At 47.1% G+C, this 17973-nt stretch overlaps 1 protein-coding gene across 1 annotated transcript; it reads left to right on the plus strand.

Annotated features, from left to right (window-relative positions):
* The first annotated feature begins 1367 nt into the window (after window positions 1-1367).
* Window positions 1368-17526, plus strand: LOC122377344 (serine/threonine-protein phosphatase 2B catalytic subunit 3-like). The gene is made up of 9 exons (XM_043357278.1): window positions 1368-1518; window positions 2018-2095; window positions 2564-2657; window positions 6687-6813; window positions 7294-7374; window positions 8353-8415; window positions 13958-14042; window positions 15533-15802; window positions 16207-17526. The coding sequence occupies exons 1-8, from the start codon at window positions 1415-1417 to the stop codon at window positions 15780-15782; spliced, it is 882 nt and encodes a 293-aa protein (XP_043213213.1). The 5' UTR covers window positions 1368-1414; the 3' UTR covers window positions 15783-15802; window positions 16207-17526.
* Window positions 17527-17973: the final 447 nt, after the last annotated feature.

Raw genomic sequence — 17973 nt, forward strand, 5'->3', positions numbered from 1 at the left:
GAGTTAGCCGCGGAGACCGTTCCCGGATGCAGCTGCTCATTCTGAATCGCCGACTCTTCAACTTAGGCCCCGTGGGTGTCCGAGCGAACTGCCTGAGATAGAGTGTGGGAGAGGGTAGAGTCCCGGAGGCGCCGCTCGGTTAGTTCCGGAAATGGGTGCTCGGGCTCCGGCACATCCGGCTTCGCTCCGCGGGCGCTTTGTCTGTCTTTATGTCTGTCTGCTTGTCTGCCTGTCTGTCAGTCGGTCTGTCTGTCTATTCCTTGCCTGTTCCTCTTTTGTCTCAATATCTGGCTAGTTCTCTGACGTCTCACTCTCTCAGTCTCTTAGGGTCTGCTTTTTATCGGTTTGTTGTCTGTCTGTCCCTTTATTCTTCTCCCTCTGATGCCTTTCTTCCGTCTCTGTCTCCCTTTCCCACCCATCAATCTTTCCTCAGTGTCCTTCCTGCATGTTTTCTTTTCTCTTCTTCTGGTTCCCTTTCTTCTGCTTCCTCGCTACCATCTGCCCCCTCCCCTCCCCTTCCCGTCCTCCCCTCCTCCCCCAGCCATAGACCCCCCGGCCGCCCCCGCGTCGCTCATAGAGAATCGATACAGCTGGCTCCTCGGCTGGAGCCCGGAAGTGACATGGCGGGCCAACGGAGGGGGGGGGGGGAGGTGGAAGGGGTAGGGACTGTAGCTATGATTCTAGCGAAGCCTCGTTTCTGGATGGGATGTTTGGTTATCCACGTTCCGCACTTATTTTGGTATTGAAACGCGTTTACTGAAAATTTTGGTGCTAGATTGAACTAACTAGTTTTTTTCTAAATTGAAAGATGCGGAAGTTTTTTAGCCGTGACCGTAAATTAACGACGACTTGCAGGTTGTTATGACATGCACATAATCATTTGTTAAGTAGGTTATGTTTTACTCCATGTAGCACCATTTGTGATATGGTGATATCAACACACTTTATTCTTTTCGTATACCTACATCACGGGATTATGGGTCTTGTAATTGTCACGAGCCTTTATTCTTGTAGACGACAGTGACAACTCATAATTCGCTAACAACAGCTTGGGTTTATTACTGTGATAAAATAATTCCCCTACCGAGTAGCACTGTTGCGTGCAGAAAGGTGTAAAGAAGTGATTTGTTTATTGAGTCTCTGCATCGGATTTGCTTGATAGCGGACGGAAAGGTTAGAAGTGTTCTGCTTGTTACGAACGGTGGGGTATCGACGTATAACATGATGCTGTTGAGATAACTTTTTGAAGTAGTAACGTGTATCAGTATCCCGTCACTTTCACCTTCTTATCATTACTCGACCTGACTTTGACCTTATTTGACCTGGCCTTTAAATTACGTGAGCTAACATGACCTGACCTGTGACCTCTGACCCGCAGTTGGACCGGTTCAAGGAGCCCCCGGCGTTCGGTCCCATGTGTGACCTCCTCTGGTCGGACCCGCTGGAAGATTTCGGCAACGAGCGTAACGCAGAGCACTTCACACACAACAGTGTGCGCGGCTGCTCCTACTTCTACAGGTAGGTGCTCTACTAAACTCTACTGACCTCTACCGCCGTGTAACAGTGTGCGCGGCTGCTCCTACTTCTACAGGTAGGTGCTCTACTAAACTCTACTGACCTCTACCGCCGTGCAACAGTGTGCGCGGCTGCTCCTACTTCTACAGGTAGGTGTTCTGCCGAATTCTACCGCTACAGATTAACGTCTACAGGTTCTGCTACCAGGGCATATTGCTGCCAGTGCAACTGTTGTAGGTGGCTTCTACTGGCTTCTACTGCCGGCTGCTTCTCTTCCTACGGGAACAATAATTATTTAAAAATGAGTGGACAATGCCACGGAGATTTGAACAATAGACAAACAACAAGAATAATTGAAAAACAAGTATTTTTTGCGTTTTACCATTCTACAAACGACGGCTATCCCCACACGGCTACAGTTTTCATTTTATTTGGTTTCTGCTACTCCATTATCATTGTGCTCTGCAACATTTTAACCCCTCCTCCCACCCTCTTTTTTCAGCTACGCCGCGTGCTGCGACTTCCTCCAGCAGAACAACTTGTTGTCCATCATCCGGGCGCACGAAGCACAGGACGCCGGGTAAGTTACTCTAATCGGACGGTCCGATTACCCCCGGTTGATGCGGTTACCCTGGATCGGAGGGTCCGATTACTCTCTCACTGAGGGTCCAGTTACCCCTGGTCGGTCGGAACTCCAGGAAGAAAGATTCAGTTATCCCTTTATGCAGTTATCCCTTTATGTATTTTTGATCAAAACTTGTGTGTTTTTAACCTAATATCCGAATGTTCGATACTACGTGACATTATATTTGCTCTATTGCTACCGTATAGCTACATATTTGCCGAAGAAATGTTGCAGGAGGAAGTCACTATCGCAATGTTAAAAAATACGCCTTGATCGGTTCTTTGCGTTATAAGATCTGTCCAAATGACTCCGATTTCCCTCCCGCTATTGTAACTCTTCGTGACCGCGCCTTGACCCCTGTGTCTGTACCTGACCCTGACCCTGACCTTGACCGCTGTGTCTGCCCCCCCCCCCCCCCCCCAGGTACCGAATGTACCGAAAGAGCCAGACGACCGGCTTCCCGTCTCTGATCACCATCTTCTCGGCACCAAACTACCTGGACGTCTACAACAACAAGGTAAGATACGCCAACACTAGTCAGACTGCTAAGATACACTGCTTAATATTAACCAATAACCATCTTCTCGGCACCAAACTACCTGGACGTCTACAACAACAAGGTAAGATACTACAACACTAATCTGACTGCTAAGATACACTACACAATACTTCTCGGCACCAAACTACCTGGACGTCTACAACAACAAGGTAAGATACACCAGCACTAATCAGACTGCTAAGATACACTACACAATACTTCTCGGCACCAAACTACCTGGACGTCTACAACAACAAGGTAAGATACACCAGCACTAATCAGACTGCTAAGATACACTACACAATACTTCTCGGCACCAAACTACCTGGACGTCTACAACAACAAAGTAGGATACACCAACACTAATCAGACTGCTAAGATACACTACGCGATACTAACCATCAGCTTCTCGGCACCAAACTACCTGGACGTCTACAACAACAAGGTAAGATACTACAACACTAATCTGACTGCTAAGATTCACTACACAATACTAAGCATCTTCTCGGCACCAAAATTCGTGGACGTTTCAGCAACAAGGTATGTAGATTGTAGGGAATATGTCTCGTTTTGGGAAGTGCTAGATGGTTTACTCAGGGTATGGTTCACTGTAGTTTTCATCAGGGCGGCGGGGTCAGAGTCGACATTTCTCTTTGGAGTCGGAACTAGAGTCGGAGTCGATTTTTGGTAGCCGGAGTCTGAGCCTGAGTCGCCGAAAATCTATCGACTCCGCAGTCCCGGTTTTCATTGTGTAATGTTTCATGTGGGAGTTCTGAATAGTTACGTGTGTGGGGTCGGGAGGCTCAGGGTAGGGAGATGAATTGTATGATGATGGTGCACAGTGTGATGCGTTTGAAGATTCAATGTGCGATGCGCATAGCGCAAATGGGTGGCTATTGGGTGGCTATAGGGTGGGGAGAGAAATAAGTGCACACTGTACATCACTGTCGCTTCGGAGGTGTACCGACAGCCTCATGTATGGCCATTGACCAGGGTGAGGTTCTAGATAGGAAGGGAAACTGATAGAAATGATAGCTCACTCTCATGCATCGCTCTCTTGCATAGCTAGCCGCATTGCAGCTAACAATATGCGGCCGGTCGCAGGCTTACCACAGGCTGCCAAATGCGGTCGGCGAGTCTGCCATTTGCCACTCGTATATGCCATTTACCACGCCCGCATAGTGGTTGTGATCTTATGGGGAGCCTCCCTCCCCTCTAGTGGTGTCAATCGGTTACCGAAAAGATATGCTGACCGATTTGGTAATCGGTCGGTCAGGCCCCCCAAAAATCGGACACTTTCGGTCACCCTGCCAGTGAAACCATTTTCAAAAAGAGAAAGTATTCCATTTTTGCCTAGTTAAAATGTCATTTATTGAGATGTTAATGATAGAGTTGCAAAATTTCCCCCAAATGCCAAAGCCACATTTTGGCAACTTCATTAGCCATCCCACCCAGCAGGCAGCAGCCACCCATTGTCCAACCACAACTACAAGCAGGCTGATTTTGACTCAGCCACAAGTACACACAATTTTGAAACCCTATTCCAGTCTAACTGTTAAAATTTCACCTGTAATCAAAGAAGTATTGCCTACAAAAATCATTATACAGTCATCAAAAATGCAAGGACAAAAAAAAAACTACTGAAATGTGTTTCTGAAGACTGGACAGTGCACTTAGCACTTAGCAGTGATCACATTTACATTTCACAGGTGTTCTACTATTCCACATTCTCCTTAACCCTAGAACGCCTAGGGGGGGGGGGGGTTGTATCAACCCCCCCCCCCCTGAGGTTTTTTCAAAGTGCACGCTAAACGGCTTGTCGTAGCGGGCTGAAATTTTCAATACCCTCTGGGGCAACCTTTGCGCATCTTTTGCCGAAAAAAATTGATCGGGTCATGTCAGGTCACGGAGTTATGACGTCATAAGAGGTACAGCCTCCGGCCGGATTTTCACAAACTGAGTGCCAACGCCCGAGGTTTCCTGCCGGTGGTACGGACATCGGTTGATGGATCGTGATGAAACTTCCCATGCATGTTGGGGCAAGTATTGGCTATCATATGGTATAAGAAATTTGACCGGGTCAGGTCAGGTCACGGAGCTATGACGTCACAAGAGGAACAGCGTCCGGTACTATTTTTGAAAAGCGCCCGAACCACTATTTTGCTAATTCTTGTCACCTCAATGGGAATATGCAGCAATATTAGCTTCTATAGGGAGCAAATGGACCTCCCAAATCCAAAAATACAATCAGATTTCAAAAATTTAAATTTTGATTTTTCGAATTTCTGCCGCCGACTGTGACCTTGCCGACTTCCGGCGCTCCCAACGCGCCATTTTTAGAGCTAGGGAAACGAAATACATACCAAACGATAGAGAATTGATCAAGGAACACGATAGTGAAGGTTTCAAGTCGATATCTCCCACCGTTTTGCCGCAATCGCCGCCGAAAGTTGAAAAAAATTTATTTTTCCGAAAATTTGACCTTTGACCGGTCAAAAGTAGGTCAAATGTTGACCTAGGACCAAAAAATATACCACCAATCGCGAGATCTCGTTGAGAGCAATCCGTTGGTTTTTTCCGCTAAGCTCTACGACCTTCCGTTTCGAAACGCCAGGGGGGGGGGTCGTAACAACCCCCCCCCCTGTTCGTTCGTGTTATGAGAAATGGCCTGGTCGTGCGAGGGTTAAATATTGCAGGTACCAACCAAATGTTTGAAATCTAGATGACCACAACATAAAAACATAGGAATCTTGACAAAAACTACAGATTCGGCCCATGTCCGATTTCTGGAATCTTCCACATTCCAAACACAAGGAAGGATTTCGAAACAGATGCGCCATAACAGAGACTTTAAACCAGCTGATTAAGTTGCTGCAAAAAAAAAGTTTTGGATTATTACATGCTGCCTCGTGAATTATTTTATTGATGTAAATGATCCAACACGATATTTAATTCTAATGAAATCAACATTGTGAGTGTAATTCACTACAAGAAAATTAATTTCCCTTCAATAATTCGACCAAAAGGGCATATAAATAAATATTACGTCATCATCATACATCCTTTCGTTAGGGAAGAGAGGATCTAAAAAGTCAATCCTTGGTTCTTCTATTACTTTTTGCGCCACTTTGGCGCCACTTTGTAGTTTGTAGGTATTAATTTTGTCTGCATATTTTGTTTTCTTGTAAAGATAAGACAAACAAGAGATAAGACAAAGTGCCTGTATAATGAATTTTCATTTCATTTTTGGGACAGAATTCAAGCTCAGAGCTACCTACTATACCTGCCTGATCAGCTGGATTTTCAGTGTCAAATTCTTTGTAGAGTATCTCAGACCACATCTCAAGACTCAAGGCAAGTTTCCAAGCAGTTTTGATGTGAATTGTGGTGTTTTGATTCCGCCTTTTCTCCTAGGGAATGCTGTCATGAACATACCTATTACCAACCATTTGACTTACTATATTGATCGTGCCTTTGTAACATGAATGAGCATTCTTCCTTACATAGACCACAGTAGATTCTTGACAATGCTAATTAACCAAATCTGTGAAATGCTGAGGTCCATGCGTTGCTACCCTCAGCAATGTAACTTCTACCACAAAATGTATTTTGCGGTGGCTAAGAATTGACTAAACTTGTACTGAAATGCCATTTCCCATTATTTTCCATCAGAATTTACCAAATATTTTAACTTTGGGGTAGAGTAATAGCAAATAGAATTTCGGTCAAATTTCGGTCAAATTTTGGCTTGGGATGTTATCGGTCGGTATTCGGTCGGAAATTTTCCCCAAATTTTGGTTTCGGTCGGTATCGGTCAGACATTTCTTTGGAAAATGACATCACTACTCCCCTCCCCTTTCCTCCCCTGGTCGCCTCCCTCCCCGCCCCATCCCCAACACCAGCGAATTAGCATCGCGGAATCGATGACGGGCGATCGTACGGCATCGGCGATGAGCCCGCCATCTATTGACAGACACATCAACTAACACTTTGTCCCTCTGCCACCAGGCGGCGGTGTTAAAGTACGAGAACAATGTGATGAACATACGCCAGTTCAACTGCTCGCCACATCCATACTGGCTGCCCAACTTCATGGATGTGTTCACCTGGTCACTGCCGTTCGTCGGCGAAAAAGGTAAGTCTTATTTCGGAATTTGTCCCTGTTTTAGCGGAAAAGTCCGTGGTAGAGCAGTATGATTGGTGCGCCCTCTAATGGATTTAGCTTCCCAACCTGTCAAATGTAACATATTGATGTGTTCTTCACTCTCCTCATTTAGGGATCCAAAAGGCACATTTAAAGTGTATCGTCTTCTTCATTCAAATGAAGCACAACTGTTAGCAGTGCTGATGGTTTAGTGTAGCTTATTATCCCGCACCGCATTCAAGAAATGCATCCCAATTCATATCAACTCACCTACAGATCTACTCGAATAGCGTAAGGTGGTAGTAGGTACCCGAGCAGTTAATATGAACGGGTTGATGATCATACGATCATTAACCTGACTACTCGTAACTCGACCCCTTCAACCTAACCTACCCTTTCGTGATCCTCCATGACCCAAACGGTCCCCGGCTGACCTTTCATGACCTGACCAGTGACCTCTGGTGCCTGCAGTAACGGAGATGCTGGTCAACCTGCTGAACATCTGTTCAGATGACGAGCTGATGACTGATGGCGAAGAGACCTTCGAGGACGGTGCGTCCCTCTCTCTGTCTCTGTCTCTATCTCTGTCTCACTCTCTATGTCTGTCCCTCTCTCTGTCTCTGTCTCTGTCGCTCATTCTCTATCCCGATGTCTCTTTCTGTCTCTGTTTCTTTTGTTTATGATCCTTTCTCTTTCTTTCACTGTTTTTCTTTCTCGCTCGTTTTCTCATTTCTCTCATTCCTCTATTTTTATTTGGGCTTTTATTTGGATTTTATTTGGATAATGAATGTAAAATCCTTACTCTGCTTCATAGGCCTCGGGGCAAATGATCATCTTTCCATTTCACATATCGTCTGGATATGGTTGATTTTGGTTTCACCCTAGCCTGGTTTCGGCTGCCCTTTGATATTTGAGTCTGCGAAGAAGATATAATCGGGTTTGAAAGGCTTATTTGTGAAAATAGTGAAAGACTTTGTGATGATTTGTATGGTATTTTATTGCTGATGCTCCCATTTATGCAACTCTCAATCTGTCCAGCATTTAGACTCAGATGGATCAAGCTGCTCGGACATTAAAAGAAAGTGAACTAGTTTGGATGGACGGTTGAAGTATTATTTGTTGTGAAAGAAAGAAAGGTTTAACTGGGAAAACGGCTGGAAATTCGTATTTTATCAGTTCTATATGTTCAGCTGCTTTTCCATTTCAAACGATGGATTTTGTCTCATGAGTCTGTGGTCTGCCTTAACGCTAATCTGTTGTGTTTTGTTTAGGTTAGTTTTCCCTATGTATGCACCAGTGTCAATCTATAAAACCAAGCGTCTGTATGTCTCACCCATCGCTTCTCGTCATTAAGCATATAGTCAAACCGTCCAAAACAGTCTATGGTCTAATCCATGTCTTTTCTAAGTCACACAATTTCGCACAAGGCGAAATTCGCACTTGCGTTTGAGATTCACCCCCGCACGAGCTATTTGTCGGATAAGCACTGTCGCACTTGTGAACATTGTCCATACCTATGTGTTTGTGTAGACAAATTATACGCGGAGCGACTTGTAGCCAGTCTCTCCGGGACAGAGGTGCCCGCTGACCAGGGTGAGTGTTGTGTGAAGTGTGTGTGTGAAGTGAAGTGACCCTCACCCGTGTGAAAGCTCACCCGGCTGTGTGAAGTTATCGGTGGTCTAGAGACCGTGCTTTTGCAGTGTGTTGCTATTCAATAGAAAAACACAATTCTAATGAATAGTGCTTGTCTATTTCAAACAACCTGCAGTTATCTCACAGGACAGACTCCGCCCCCTGTGATTGTGATTGGTTGAGTGGATAGCTGGTGGCTTTTGATTGGTCAGCGAGAATCTTTCCTGACCTGTGATTGGTAGTCAAAGGAGGGAGTGGTATTTGATTGGCTGACAGGACAGGCCAAAGTGTTTGATTGGTCGGTAGACCCATCCAAAACGGCCTGTGATTGGCTGCGAGAGTGATCGCTGACGTCTGATTGGCTAACAACTGTGCGGTGGAGTGTGATTGGCTATTGACAAGGATCCCCTGCGTCTGATTGGCTAACAAGTGTGTGTAGTGAGATGTGATTGGCTGTTGACTAGAATCCCCGACAGGTTATTGGCTGTTTATGTTTACTAGAGTTCCTAATATGTTTTTTGGTTAATAACTATTGTCCCTTGTGTATAAATTGATCAATGAAGACAGTGTGGCTACGTGACCTTGTGATTCAGACTTGCCCAACCATTGTGACCCCTGTGTGACCTCTATGTGCCCCTGTGTGTCAGTCCAGGCGACTTAGTTGACAAGTGATTTGCTTTTGTGATTATTGCATTCCTAACGCTAGGCTCAGGTGAAAATAAGCTATTGCGTCTGCACATACTATCCCGAAACAAGTGCTGAATAAGAAAAATCGCTTGCATTGCTAATACTAGGCTTGCTTTTAATTCTGTGCGTGTTGGAAACTGACAACAGATAAATTTTAAATTTTGAGGATTATTATTTTAGGCGTTTGCGCTGAAAAAATGAAATTGAACTAAGCTATTTTCTCTATTAAAATGACAACTGCTAACTGTATATAGCCTAAAGCATTTCTTCATCATTTTAGCTTGTAAAACAATGTGCTTTTCATGATTACCGCTTCTTTTAGAAAGCACCTACATTCAGCTTTGCTTGCACTTTGGTTTAAAATGTCATATTTCATCATTTATGCCGCCGAATATGCATTGTAACGCTTTCACTATATCCTGTACTCTGCTGCTTTTCAGGCCCCTGTGACCCCTCCCCCCTCCCATGTCGACGAAAGAAGTCTCATGAGGAACTCATGATTTGACAAACCTGCCTTACAACTGTGATGAAATTATTAATTTTAGATACGCCGATTAAAATCAAATAATGTCAGTAGAGCACACATTCTCGATAGCTCTCTATAACAATTGCTGTTTGCGTTACCCGTTTGGAAGTAAAAACATCACTTCATCACAATAGTACGGCAGGTTCCCCCCTCTCTCTCTCCCCCTCTCTCCCCCTCTCCCCATTGACGCCGCCTCTGCCTTTTTCATACCTCGGCTTGCGTTGCGCTGTGTCTCCGCAATCACTCGCTCTTCCGTTGTGAAAACTTACAGATCCAGGCAAGTGTGGCGAACGTGTCACGACCAGCGCGCGAGCACGGGCGTGAAGTTTGCTTGTTCTGTTAGTGGTTAGCGCTAGCAGGATCCGCGCAGTCCGCAGAACAGAATGTCGGGCAAGATGGTGGTGGGTTCTGTCCGCTTCGGTGAAAGTTTTCTGCGTGGATGGTTTTCGTCCTGTGCGTGCTTTTGGTGTGCGGAAAGGGTTTTGGGTGATAGTTTGTAGAACCCTAGACATAACTAGTGTAGAGTGGTTGCCATAGTTACCTAGTCGCCCGTATGCTTAGAGGTTGAGGTATTGTAGTTAAGTGAAACTAAAGGTTAACCCTCGCCCGCACATGCCATTTTCCCATCCTAGAACGCACATGGGGGGGGGGGTGGTTGCCACCCCCCCCCCCGCGCCATTTCGTTCCTGTTGGAGATAGAGCTTAGCAGTAAAGACCAAACAGATTCTTTGGGAAGAGACGAATCCAAAGATACCCAGTTTTACCTTCTCAGGTCAGTCATTGACCTTCCAGGTCAGGTCAAACTAAAAAATGTTGCTGTTTTGGGTCACCGTTGGATATCAAGTGCGCTGCTTATCAAATACCGATGACGATGCTGTTTTCTGGTGCCAAGCCAGCTAGAACCTCTTTGTCACACTATCCGACCAGAATTTTGCTGCTGAGGTCATTTCAGGTCAAGTTAGGTCAAGGTCAATTATATGTGTTTGTATGTCTGTGTGTGTCTGTGTGTATACTGATGTGTGCACCGATTGTTTTTGGGTCCATATCACATGAAATCATGATCTGAGAAGCTTTTACCAAAAAATGCAGTCAAAAAACTTCACAAAAAGTAACTTCAGCTTGCCTAAAACGCAATTATCTTAGATGACCTAGGTTGACCTTGACCCTGACCTTGACCCCTGTACATCGTCGAACAACATGTTCCATGATAGGTGGGAGGTAAGACTGGCAAAAAAGGCCGAAATCAGGGTGTCAAAAGCTCACAAGGCCCATGGCAAACGCAAGATGTTGAGAATTGGCCATTTGGGTCATGACATGACCTGAAAAACAAGGTCATATCTCCGAAACCAAAAATCACAGAAACTTGAAATTTTCAGTGGACATAAGAAAGGATAGACGAGCAGCTATACGAAAAATCAGCCTTCTAGCTCTAAAAATGTTGAGTGCAGAGCAGAAAGACTGCCGGGGGGGGGGGGGGTGGCAACCCCCCCATGTGCTTGCGAGGGTTAATGTGGTCACGAAATATGGCACTGGATACCGAACACTGCACTGAATTCACTGAGAGACGTCAGCTTCACGTCAATGCCACGTCAATTTAACATCAGTGGCAACATGCATCATTAAACAGCGACCGTACTTGCGCACACGCATACACACTCACAACGCATGAAGTAAACCTGGAGCAATGCATGATTGTAAATAATAGCGCTTAGAAATCGTGTTAGGGTTGCATAATAACGGGATTATATTGAAGAAGTTTGTGATCTTAGGACTTTTATTTCTCAAGAAGACAAATCAGGTGCTGGTTTTACCGGATTCTGAAGATTCGTGTCGAAAATGTTTTTAATTCCCATATACATTCGGCACTTATGTTTCAAAATTATTCCATACAATCTTCATCATTTTGCTTGAAGTGCTTTTTCGTTATTGACAAGACAAAAATAAGATGATAGGGTGTTTTTCGTATTAATTGATTTGGCCTGCTATGGAACTTTTAAGGAACGGGGTGAGAATGCCAGTAGTTTTGCTTGTATCGGATGCCACTTGCTGCTTGATATCTTCATGTTGTTTTCCGACATCTTTTGGGCATTAGTGAATGCCAGAGCAACTAGTTTGGTCGTAGTTTTGTGCATTTTGCTCTTATGATGGATTTCAGGCTCTTAAGTGCAGCAAGAATCCATCCTGTTTGGGCCTTTGGCAATGTCCTGAAGATACATTCCGAAGATTTCCATTTCAGTATATGGTTAGAGTTGGCTATGGTATGATCGTCAACTTAGACATGGCATATGTAGGGCATTATTTCGCCGTCCGATCCAGCCTAGATAACGATGTGATTTTTGCAGACCCTATTCGATTGCAGTTTTTCAACGGATCCACCGAAGAACCCGGTGTAAACTGAACATGAACTCTCTGCATCGACTAACACGCATGGTTGTGTTTTGTGTGTGCGTGTGTGTGCGTATAATGCTGCGTGCGTGGTCCATCTGATACTAACAGTCTGAGTCCTATGATGTCCTGGTTGTGTGTGCATTGCTTGGTAGTACCGGTTTAGACCAGTATTTGGGGCCTGCTTTGTGGTCGTGTGAAGGGTTGCTATGGGGTGAATATTTGGTCCCATGGTGAAGGTGTACAAAGGTTGTGGTTTTCAGTGGTGCTGGGTGGCTCTCCGTGCCCGAAATGATTTTGTTGGCATTATTCCATCTATTGTTAAGTTCAGTTATTTAGCTTTTGTAATGAAATATTTCATTGTTTCTATTAATCTATATCCATCTTATTCATTTTGTACATTATCATCACATCACCAGCGTGACTTTAATTTCACGTTTTCTATTGATTTTGAACTGTACGGCCTTGAAACCATGTAATTTGTGTAAAATAGGTATGCTGTTATTTTTAAATGTAAAGTAGCTTTAACTATCGTTAGCTATTTGTGCTTGGTTATCTTGATATTCTTTTTGTACGTCTATCATGTATATTGTATTTCTTACAATTAATGTTGATTTACCTCTAGATTAATTGTCCCACCTTGATGTATGGCGTAAACATATTGTTTTTTATCCATTCCCCCAGTCATTGTTGAGCCCTGCTGAATGCCCTGTGTCCTTTCCTTGCCCGTGATTTTGAGATTCATCACATAGGACTGGCCATTTTCTGGTCGTAAATGACCACGCTGGCAATGAGTCCGCAAATCTTATTTTCATATTCAGTACTTAACGCCGTTCCGAATTCCCCGCGTTGACAACTTTGTGCTGTGGCTTACATTTGAATTACTTGTTTCCCTTGCTGACTACCCTGGATTCGTCCTATCTCGTATAATGTGCCTAATTATTTTGTGCTGCCATTTTTCCTCTCTTTCCATGTGCTTCCTAAATGCTCATGTTTCCCGTATTATATCCATATTTTCAGTGTTTCCCTTTTCCCCCGAAGTTCCTCGCACCGGCTTACTCTTGCTCTGTCTTTTCTCAGGGTTTCCCACGTTTCCTCCTTATATCCCAATTTCTCCCTCCGTGTTTCCCCATGTTACCCCGTGTTTACCCGTTATCCGTCACGCCGGCTAACTCTTGCTCTGGCCTCTACTCCTCTGTCCCTGTATTCCCCTGTCCCTCCCCGTGTTTCCCTGTGTTTCCCTGCGTTACCCCGTGTTTCCCCCCGTTGTCCGTCACGCCGGCTAGCTCCTGCTCCGGCCTATTGTCCTGTGTCCCCTGTATTGCCTCTTTCTTCCCTGTCTCTCCCCGTGTTTCCCTGTGTTTCCCTGCGTTACCCCGTGTTTACCCGTTATCCGTCACGCCGGCTAACTCTTGCTCTGGCCTCTACTCCTCTGTCCCTGTATTCCCCTGTCCCTCCCCGTGTTTCCCTGTGTTTCCCTGCGTTACCCCGTGTTTCCCCCCGTTGTCCGTCACGCCGGCTAGCTCCTGCTCCGGCCTATTGTCCTGTGTCCCCTGTATTGCCTCTTTCTTCCCTGTCTCCCCCCGTGTTTCCCTGTGTTTCCCTGCGTTACCCCGTGTTTACCCGTTATCCGTCACGCCGGCTAACTCTTGCTCTGGCCTCTACTCCTCTGTCCCTGTATTCCCCTGTCCCTCCCCGTGTTTCCCTGTGTTTCCCTGCGTTACCCCGTGTTTCCCCCCGTTGTCCGTCACGCCGGCTAGCTCCTGCTCCGGCCTATTGTCCTGTGTCCCCTGTATTGCCTCTTTCTTCCCTGTCTCTCCCCGTGTTTCCCTGTGTTTCCCTGCGTTTCCCTGTGTTTCCCCCCTATTGTCCGTCGCGCCGGCTAACTCGTGCTCTGGCCTCCAGAGCGAGCAGCCGCACTGAGAAAGGAGGTGATCCGCAACAAGATTCGCGCCATCGGCAAAATGGCGCGCGTCTTCTCCGTGCTCAGGTCAGGCCCGCGCCATAAACGCTGGAGCGCAGTATCTACGGCTATTTACGATCGCTTTGAGTTGTGGTGTAATTCGTATTGTTATAAATCTAGTGATTTTTTGGAAGGAAATTACTTTTGCTGGGTTTTGTAGAAACTGAAGTGGTTGAATATTTTCTATTTTTTGCATGTATTGGGGAAGACAGTAGCTGCATAATATTTTTTACGTTACTTTTCATATACCAATTTATATAAATGCTGCATAGCTTTGTATACGACTTATGATTATTGACAATATACCGGGTGTCCACGTCAAAAGTGTACCCAGACTTTTCTCCGTATTTTATCTTAAAAACATTACACTCACAAACAATTGCCCTCGTTTGAGAGCCAAGGCAATGGCAAAACATTTGCTATGCTTTTCAACTGTGTTCGGCACTCTGATGACCAGCGCGTGCCGTCTAGAGCAACTTCTCTATATGAGCCGCTTTGCGTCGGGCCACCGCCGGCAGACGGACCGTGGCATGTGAAATCCCACAATGCCCCGTGCACTGGGATCCCATTGCCTAGAAAAAGTTCAGACCATGCCTCTGCACAGCAGGAAAGTATCGGTTTGGGTGGCAATGAGGCATGGAGGGGGCCTTATCGGCCCTTTCTTTTTCGAAGACGACAGGGGAGAGACAAACACAACACCGTAACGCTAGAACGCTATGTCTCGGAGGCACTGGAACCATTCTGGCGAGAGCTGAAGCGGAGACGCGGGATCCGTCGCCATGAAGAATGGTTTCAACAGGACGGGGCGCCGCCTCACACCGCCAAACGGTCGCTGGAATTCCTGGAGGAGCGCTTTCCTGACCGCCACATCAGCTTGAAAAGCGCGGTGGAATGGGCTCCCCACTCGCCCGACCTCAGCCCTCTAGATTTCTTCTTGTGGGGCTTTCTCAAGGACTTGTGCATACGCTGGCAATCCAGGGTCGACCCAGGACCTGAAAGACGTCATCATCGACGAGATCCGTCGCCTTCCTTCCCACATGGTTGACCAGGCGATCACCCACCTCCAGACGGTCCATCTGCCGGCGGTGGCCCGACGCAAAGGGGCTCATATAGAGCAGTTGCTCTAGACGGCACGCGCTGGTCAGCAGAGTGCCGAGCACAGTTGAAAAGCATAGCAAATGTTTTGCCATTGCCTTGGCTCTCAAACGAGGGCAATTGTTCGTGAGTGTGATGTTTTTAAGATAAAATATGGAGAAAAGTCTGGGTACACTTTTGACGTGGACACCCTGTAATACATACTTTTATAACAAGCTCTACGGAGCATATCCTGTATCTTTTTTTGTTGTTAATGGGCTTAGTAAAATGTAATGTTTAACAGTTCTATAAATATCATCATTGGGGTTTTCCACTGCTGTCGATGTGACACTGTGGCTTTTACTGCCCTTCTCCCTCACACCCCATCACTTCTGGACACCACTTTCCTTCTGACCCTCCCCTCCCTCCCTCTCCCCCCACAGAGAGGAGAACGAGTCGGTGCTCCAGCTGAAGGGCCTCACGCCGACCGGCGCCCTGCCTCTGGGCGCTCTCTCGGGAGGAAAAGTCACCCTCCGCAGCGCCCTGCAAGGCTTCTCACCCAACCACAAGATTGCCTCCTTCGAGGAGGCTAAGGGTCTGGACGCGATGAACGAGAGGATGCCGCCTCGTCGGGACGCCAGCCCCCAGTCGCCGGCAGGCAGGGAGACGGCGCCCGCCAACAACCACTCGTGAATGACGCGCCACCCGCGAAGGTAGGATAGGGGGAGGAGGGATGGATGGAGGGAGGGAGGGATGGTGGGAGAGGGATGGGATGTGTTGTAACCATGTGAGAGGCATGCTTGAAGGAGATGTTGAAGGAAGGGGAGTGGATGGGTCAGAGGTGGTCTTGCAGTGATAGGTGAGAGAAGTCATATTGTTCTGAGGTATCAGGTAGACACGAACAAGTGAGCACTTAGCATTCAGAGTACAGGCGTCAAAGATTTGCTTTGGGAAACTCTGGAAGAGTAAGTGCTTGTTACTTTTCTGAAGGTGTTATCGCTGTATTGCTTGTCAACTAGTGGGACATCGACTGTGTTGATCAGAGTTACTTATCAACCGTAATTTGACATGAATACTCCCGAGGATCTGCCCTGACAGCCGACGTCTCCCGTTTCAGTGAGTTGTGACACGTGGCGCCGCCCTGGCGGCGACTGCACTCACCTCGGCTTGGCGCGCGGCCACCAGGTGTCACTCCGGTCGGCCCAGTGAGCCCCGGAGCGGACAAGCTCCCGTCCCGCCCTCCCCCCGTCCCCTCCCCTGACCAGCCAGCCGGATCTAGCAGTGTGCTCCCCCCTCCCCCCGGTCCCCCTGAGCCCGCCTGCCTTTTCAGTGTTGCGCGGTCCTTACATTCACATTCAGTGATGTGCTTGGTCGTTAACAGATTCGTGAAAATGCGCGAGTGAGTGTGAGTGTGAGAGGGTCGAAGAGTGGCGAATACGATGTTCTCCGTGTGGTGGTGCGCTGGGTGTGGAGGGCTCGAGTTATCAATGTAGAAATCTCGCCTCTCTCTCTATCTCTCTGCGATTCGTATTGGTGGTACCGGGCGGCCGGCGCCGATGCCAGTGCCATCTCGCGTGTGATTGTGAAGTTTGTAATTACTGGATGCGCCGGCGCGAGCGCCACCGTTTCTATCGTTAATTTGATTGGGTGATACATACGTATATTATAGTGAGCTGTATGTGCGTACCTGTATATTATTACCTTCTGCCGGTCGCTACCGCTGCTGCTGCTGCCATCTCGTGAGCGGCTAGCGAAGTTTTACTACGCGTGTCGCCCGCTGGGCGGCGCTGGCTCCGCCAGGCGAGACAGCTTCTCAGGCAGGGCGCCGCCAGCCACTCTGTACATAATACAATCAACCGCCCAGATTCTCTGTATCTCGCTCTGTCTCTCTCTCTCTCACTCTCACTCTCTCTTTCGATCTATCTACCGGTGACCCGTTGAGGGCAGCCCCGCGTATCGTGTGCGTTGTTGATCGGCCGCGCATGCGCGCTGACGTTGGCGCGCGCAGCCGTTTGATTTTTCGGCGCGTCGCCAGTGCCGGCCGGCCGCGGTCTGGTGGTATGATTTGTCGCAATATTATTTTACGGCCGTGGGGTGCAAGTGCCGAGGCCATTTTCACAGTTGGTACTGCTGGTGACATTGTAACAACGCGCGCGCGCGCGCACGGCTGGTGACGCCAGTTTGCGAAACGCCTCAATGTTCCCGCTGATTTTTCGCGCGAAACTCCCCAGATCTGGCGACTTTGGCGGGTATCCTTGCGAGGCCGCTCATTTTCGCGCGAAATTCCCAGGATCTAGCGACTTGGCAGCGGCTGCCTCCGCGCCACAGTGGTGGCTTTGCCAATTGCGGCTAGAATTCGCTTTTTGTTCAATTCCATATTATAAATGTTGTTGTTTCAATATTACAGGTTTCAATAAAGACCGGATGGTTGAAGGTTTTTGTGGTATGAATGCTTATTACAGCATTTTGCGGTAAAAACACTTGGGATCAGCGTAGGTACTCGTAGTCCTACATAACACTCGGCAAGCACAAATGAAAAAACACACTAAAACGCGCTTTGACAATGCACTAATATCCTCTTATCCACCTGTGGCGTAGCAATTTCCTTTATGATATAGGCATTAGGTAGCGGACACTTATGACACAGGCCCGACCGCTGGCCCATGTCGAACCCCAGCCCCGGGCGAAGACTCGCTGGCAGCCTGCCAAGTTCTAGAGTAATCCTCAACTGACGCCGTGGAACGTAGGTAGTGTACCTACGCGGAATTACACGTGTTGCTTTGTAGGTGCGTTTTCATGTGGTGTGAAAGTGGTAAAAGGAGTGAAAGTGGTGAAAAAAGTGCAAAATAACGAACTGCAGTTTGTTGGAAATCAACTACGCTTC

The sequence above is a fragment of the Amphibalanus amphitrite genome, unplaced genomic scaffold (genome assembly GCF_019059575.1).
Source record: "Amphibalanus amphitrite isolate SeventyFive unplaced genomic scaffold, NRLGWU_Aamphi_draft 002757F_arrow, whole genome shotgun sequence".
NCBI lineage: Eukaryota > Metazoa > Arthropoda > Thecostraca > Balanomorpha > Balanidae > Amphibalanus > Amphibalanus amphitrite.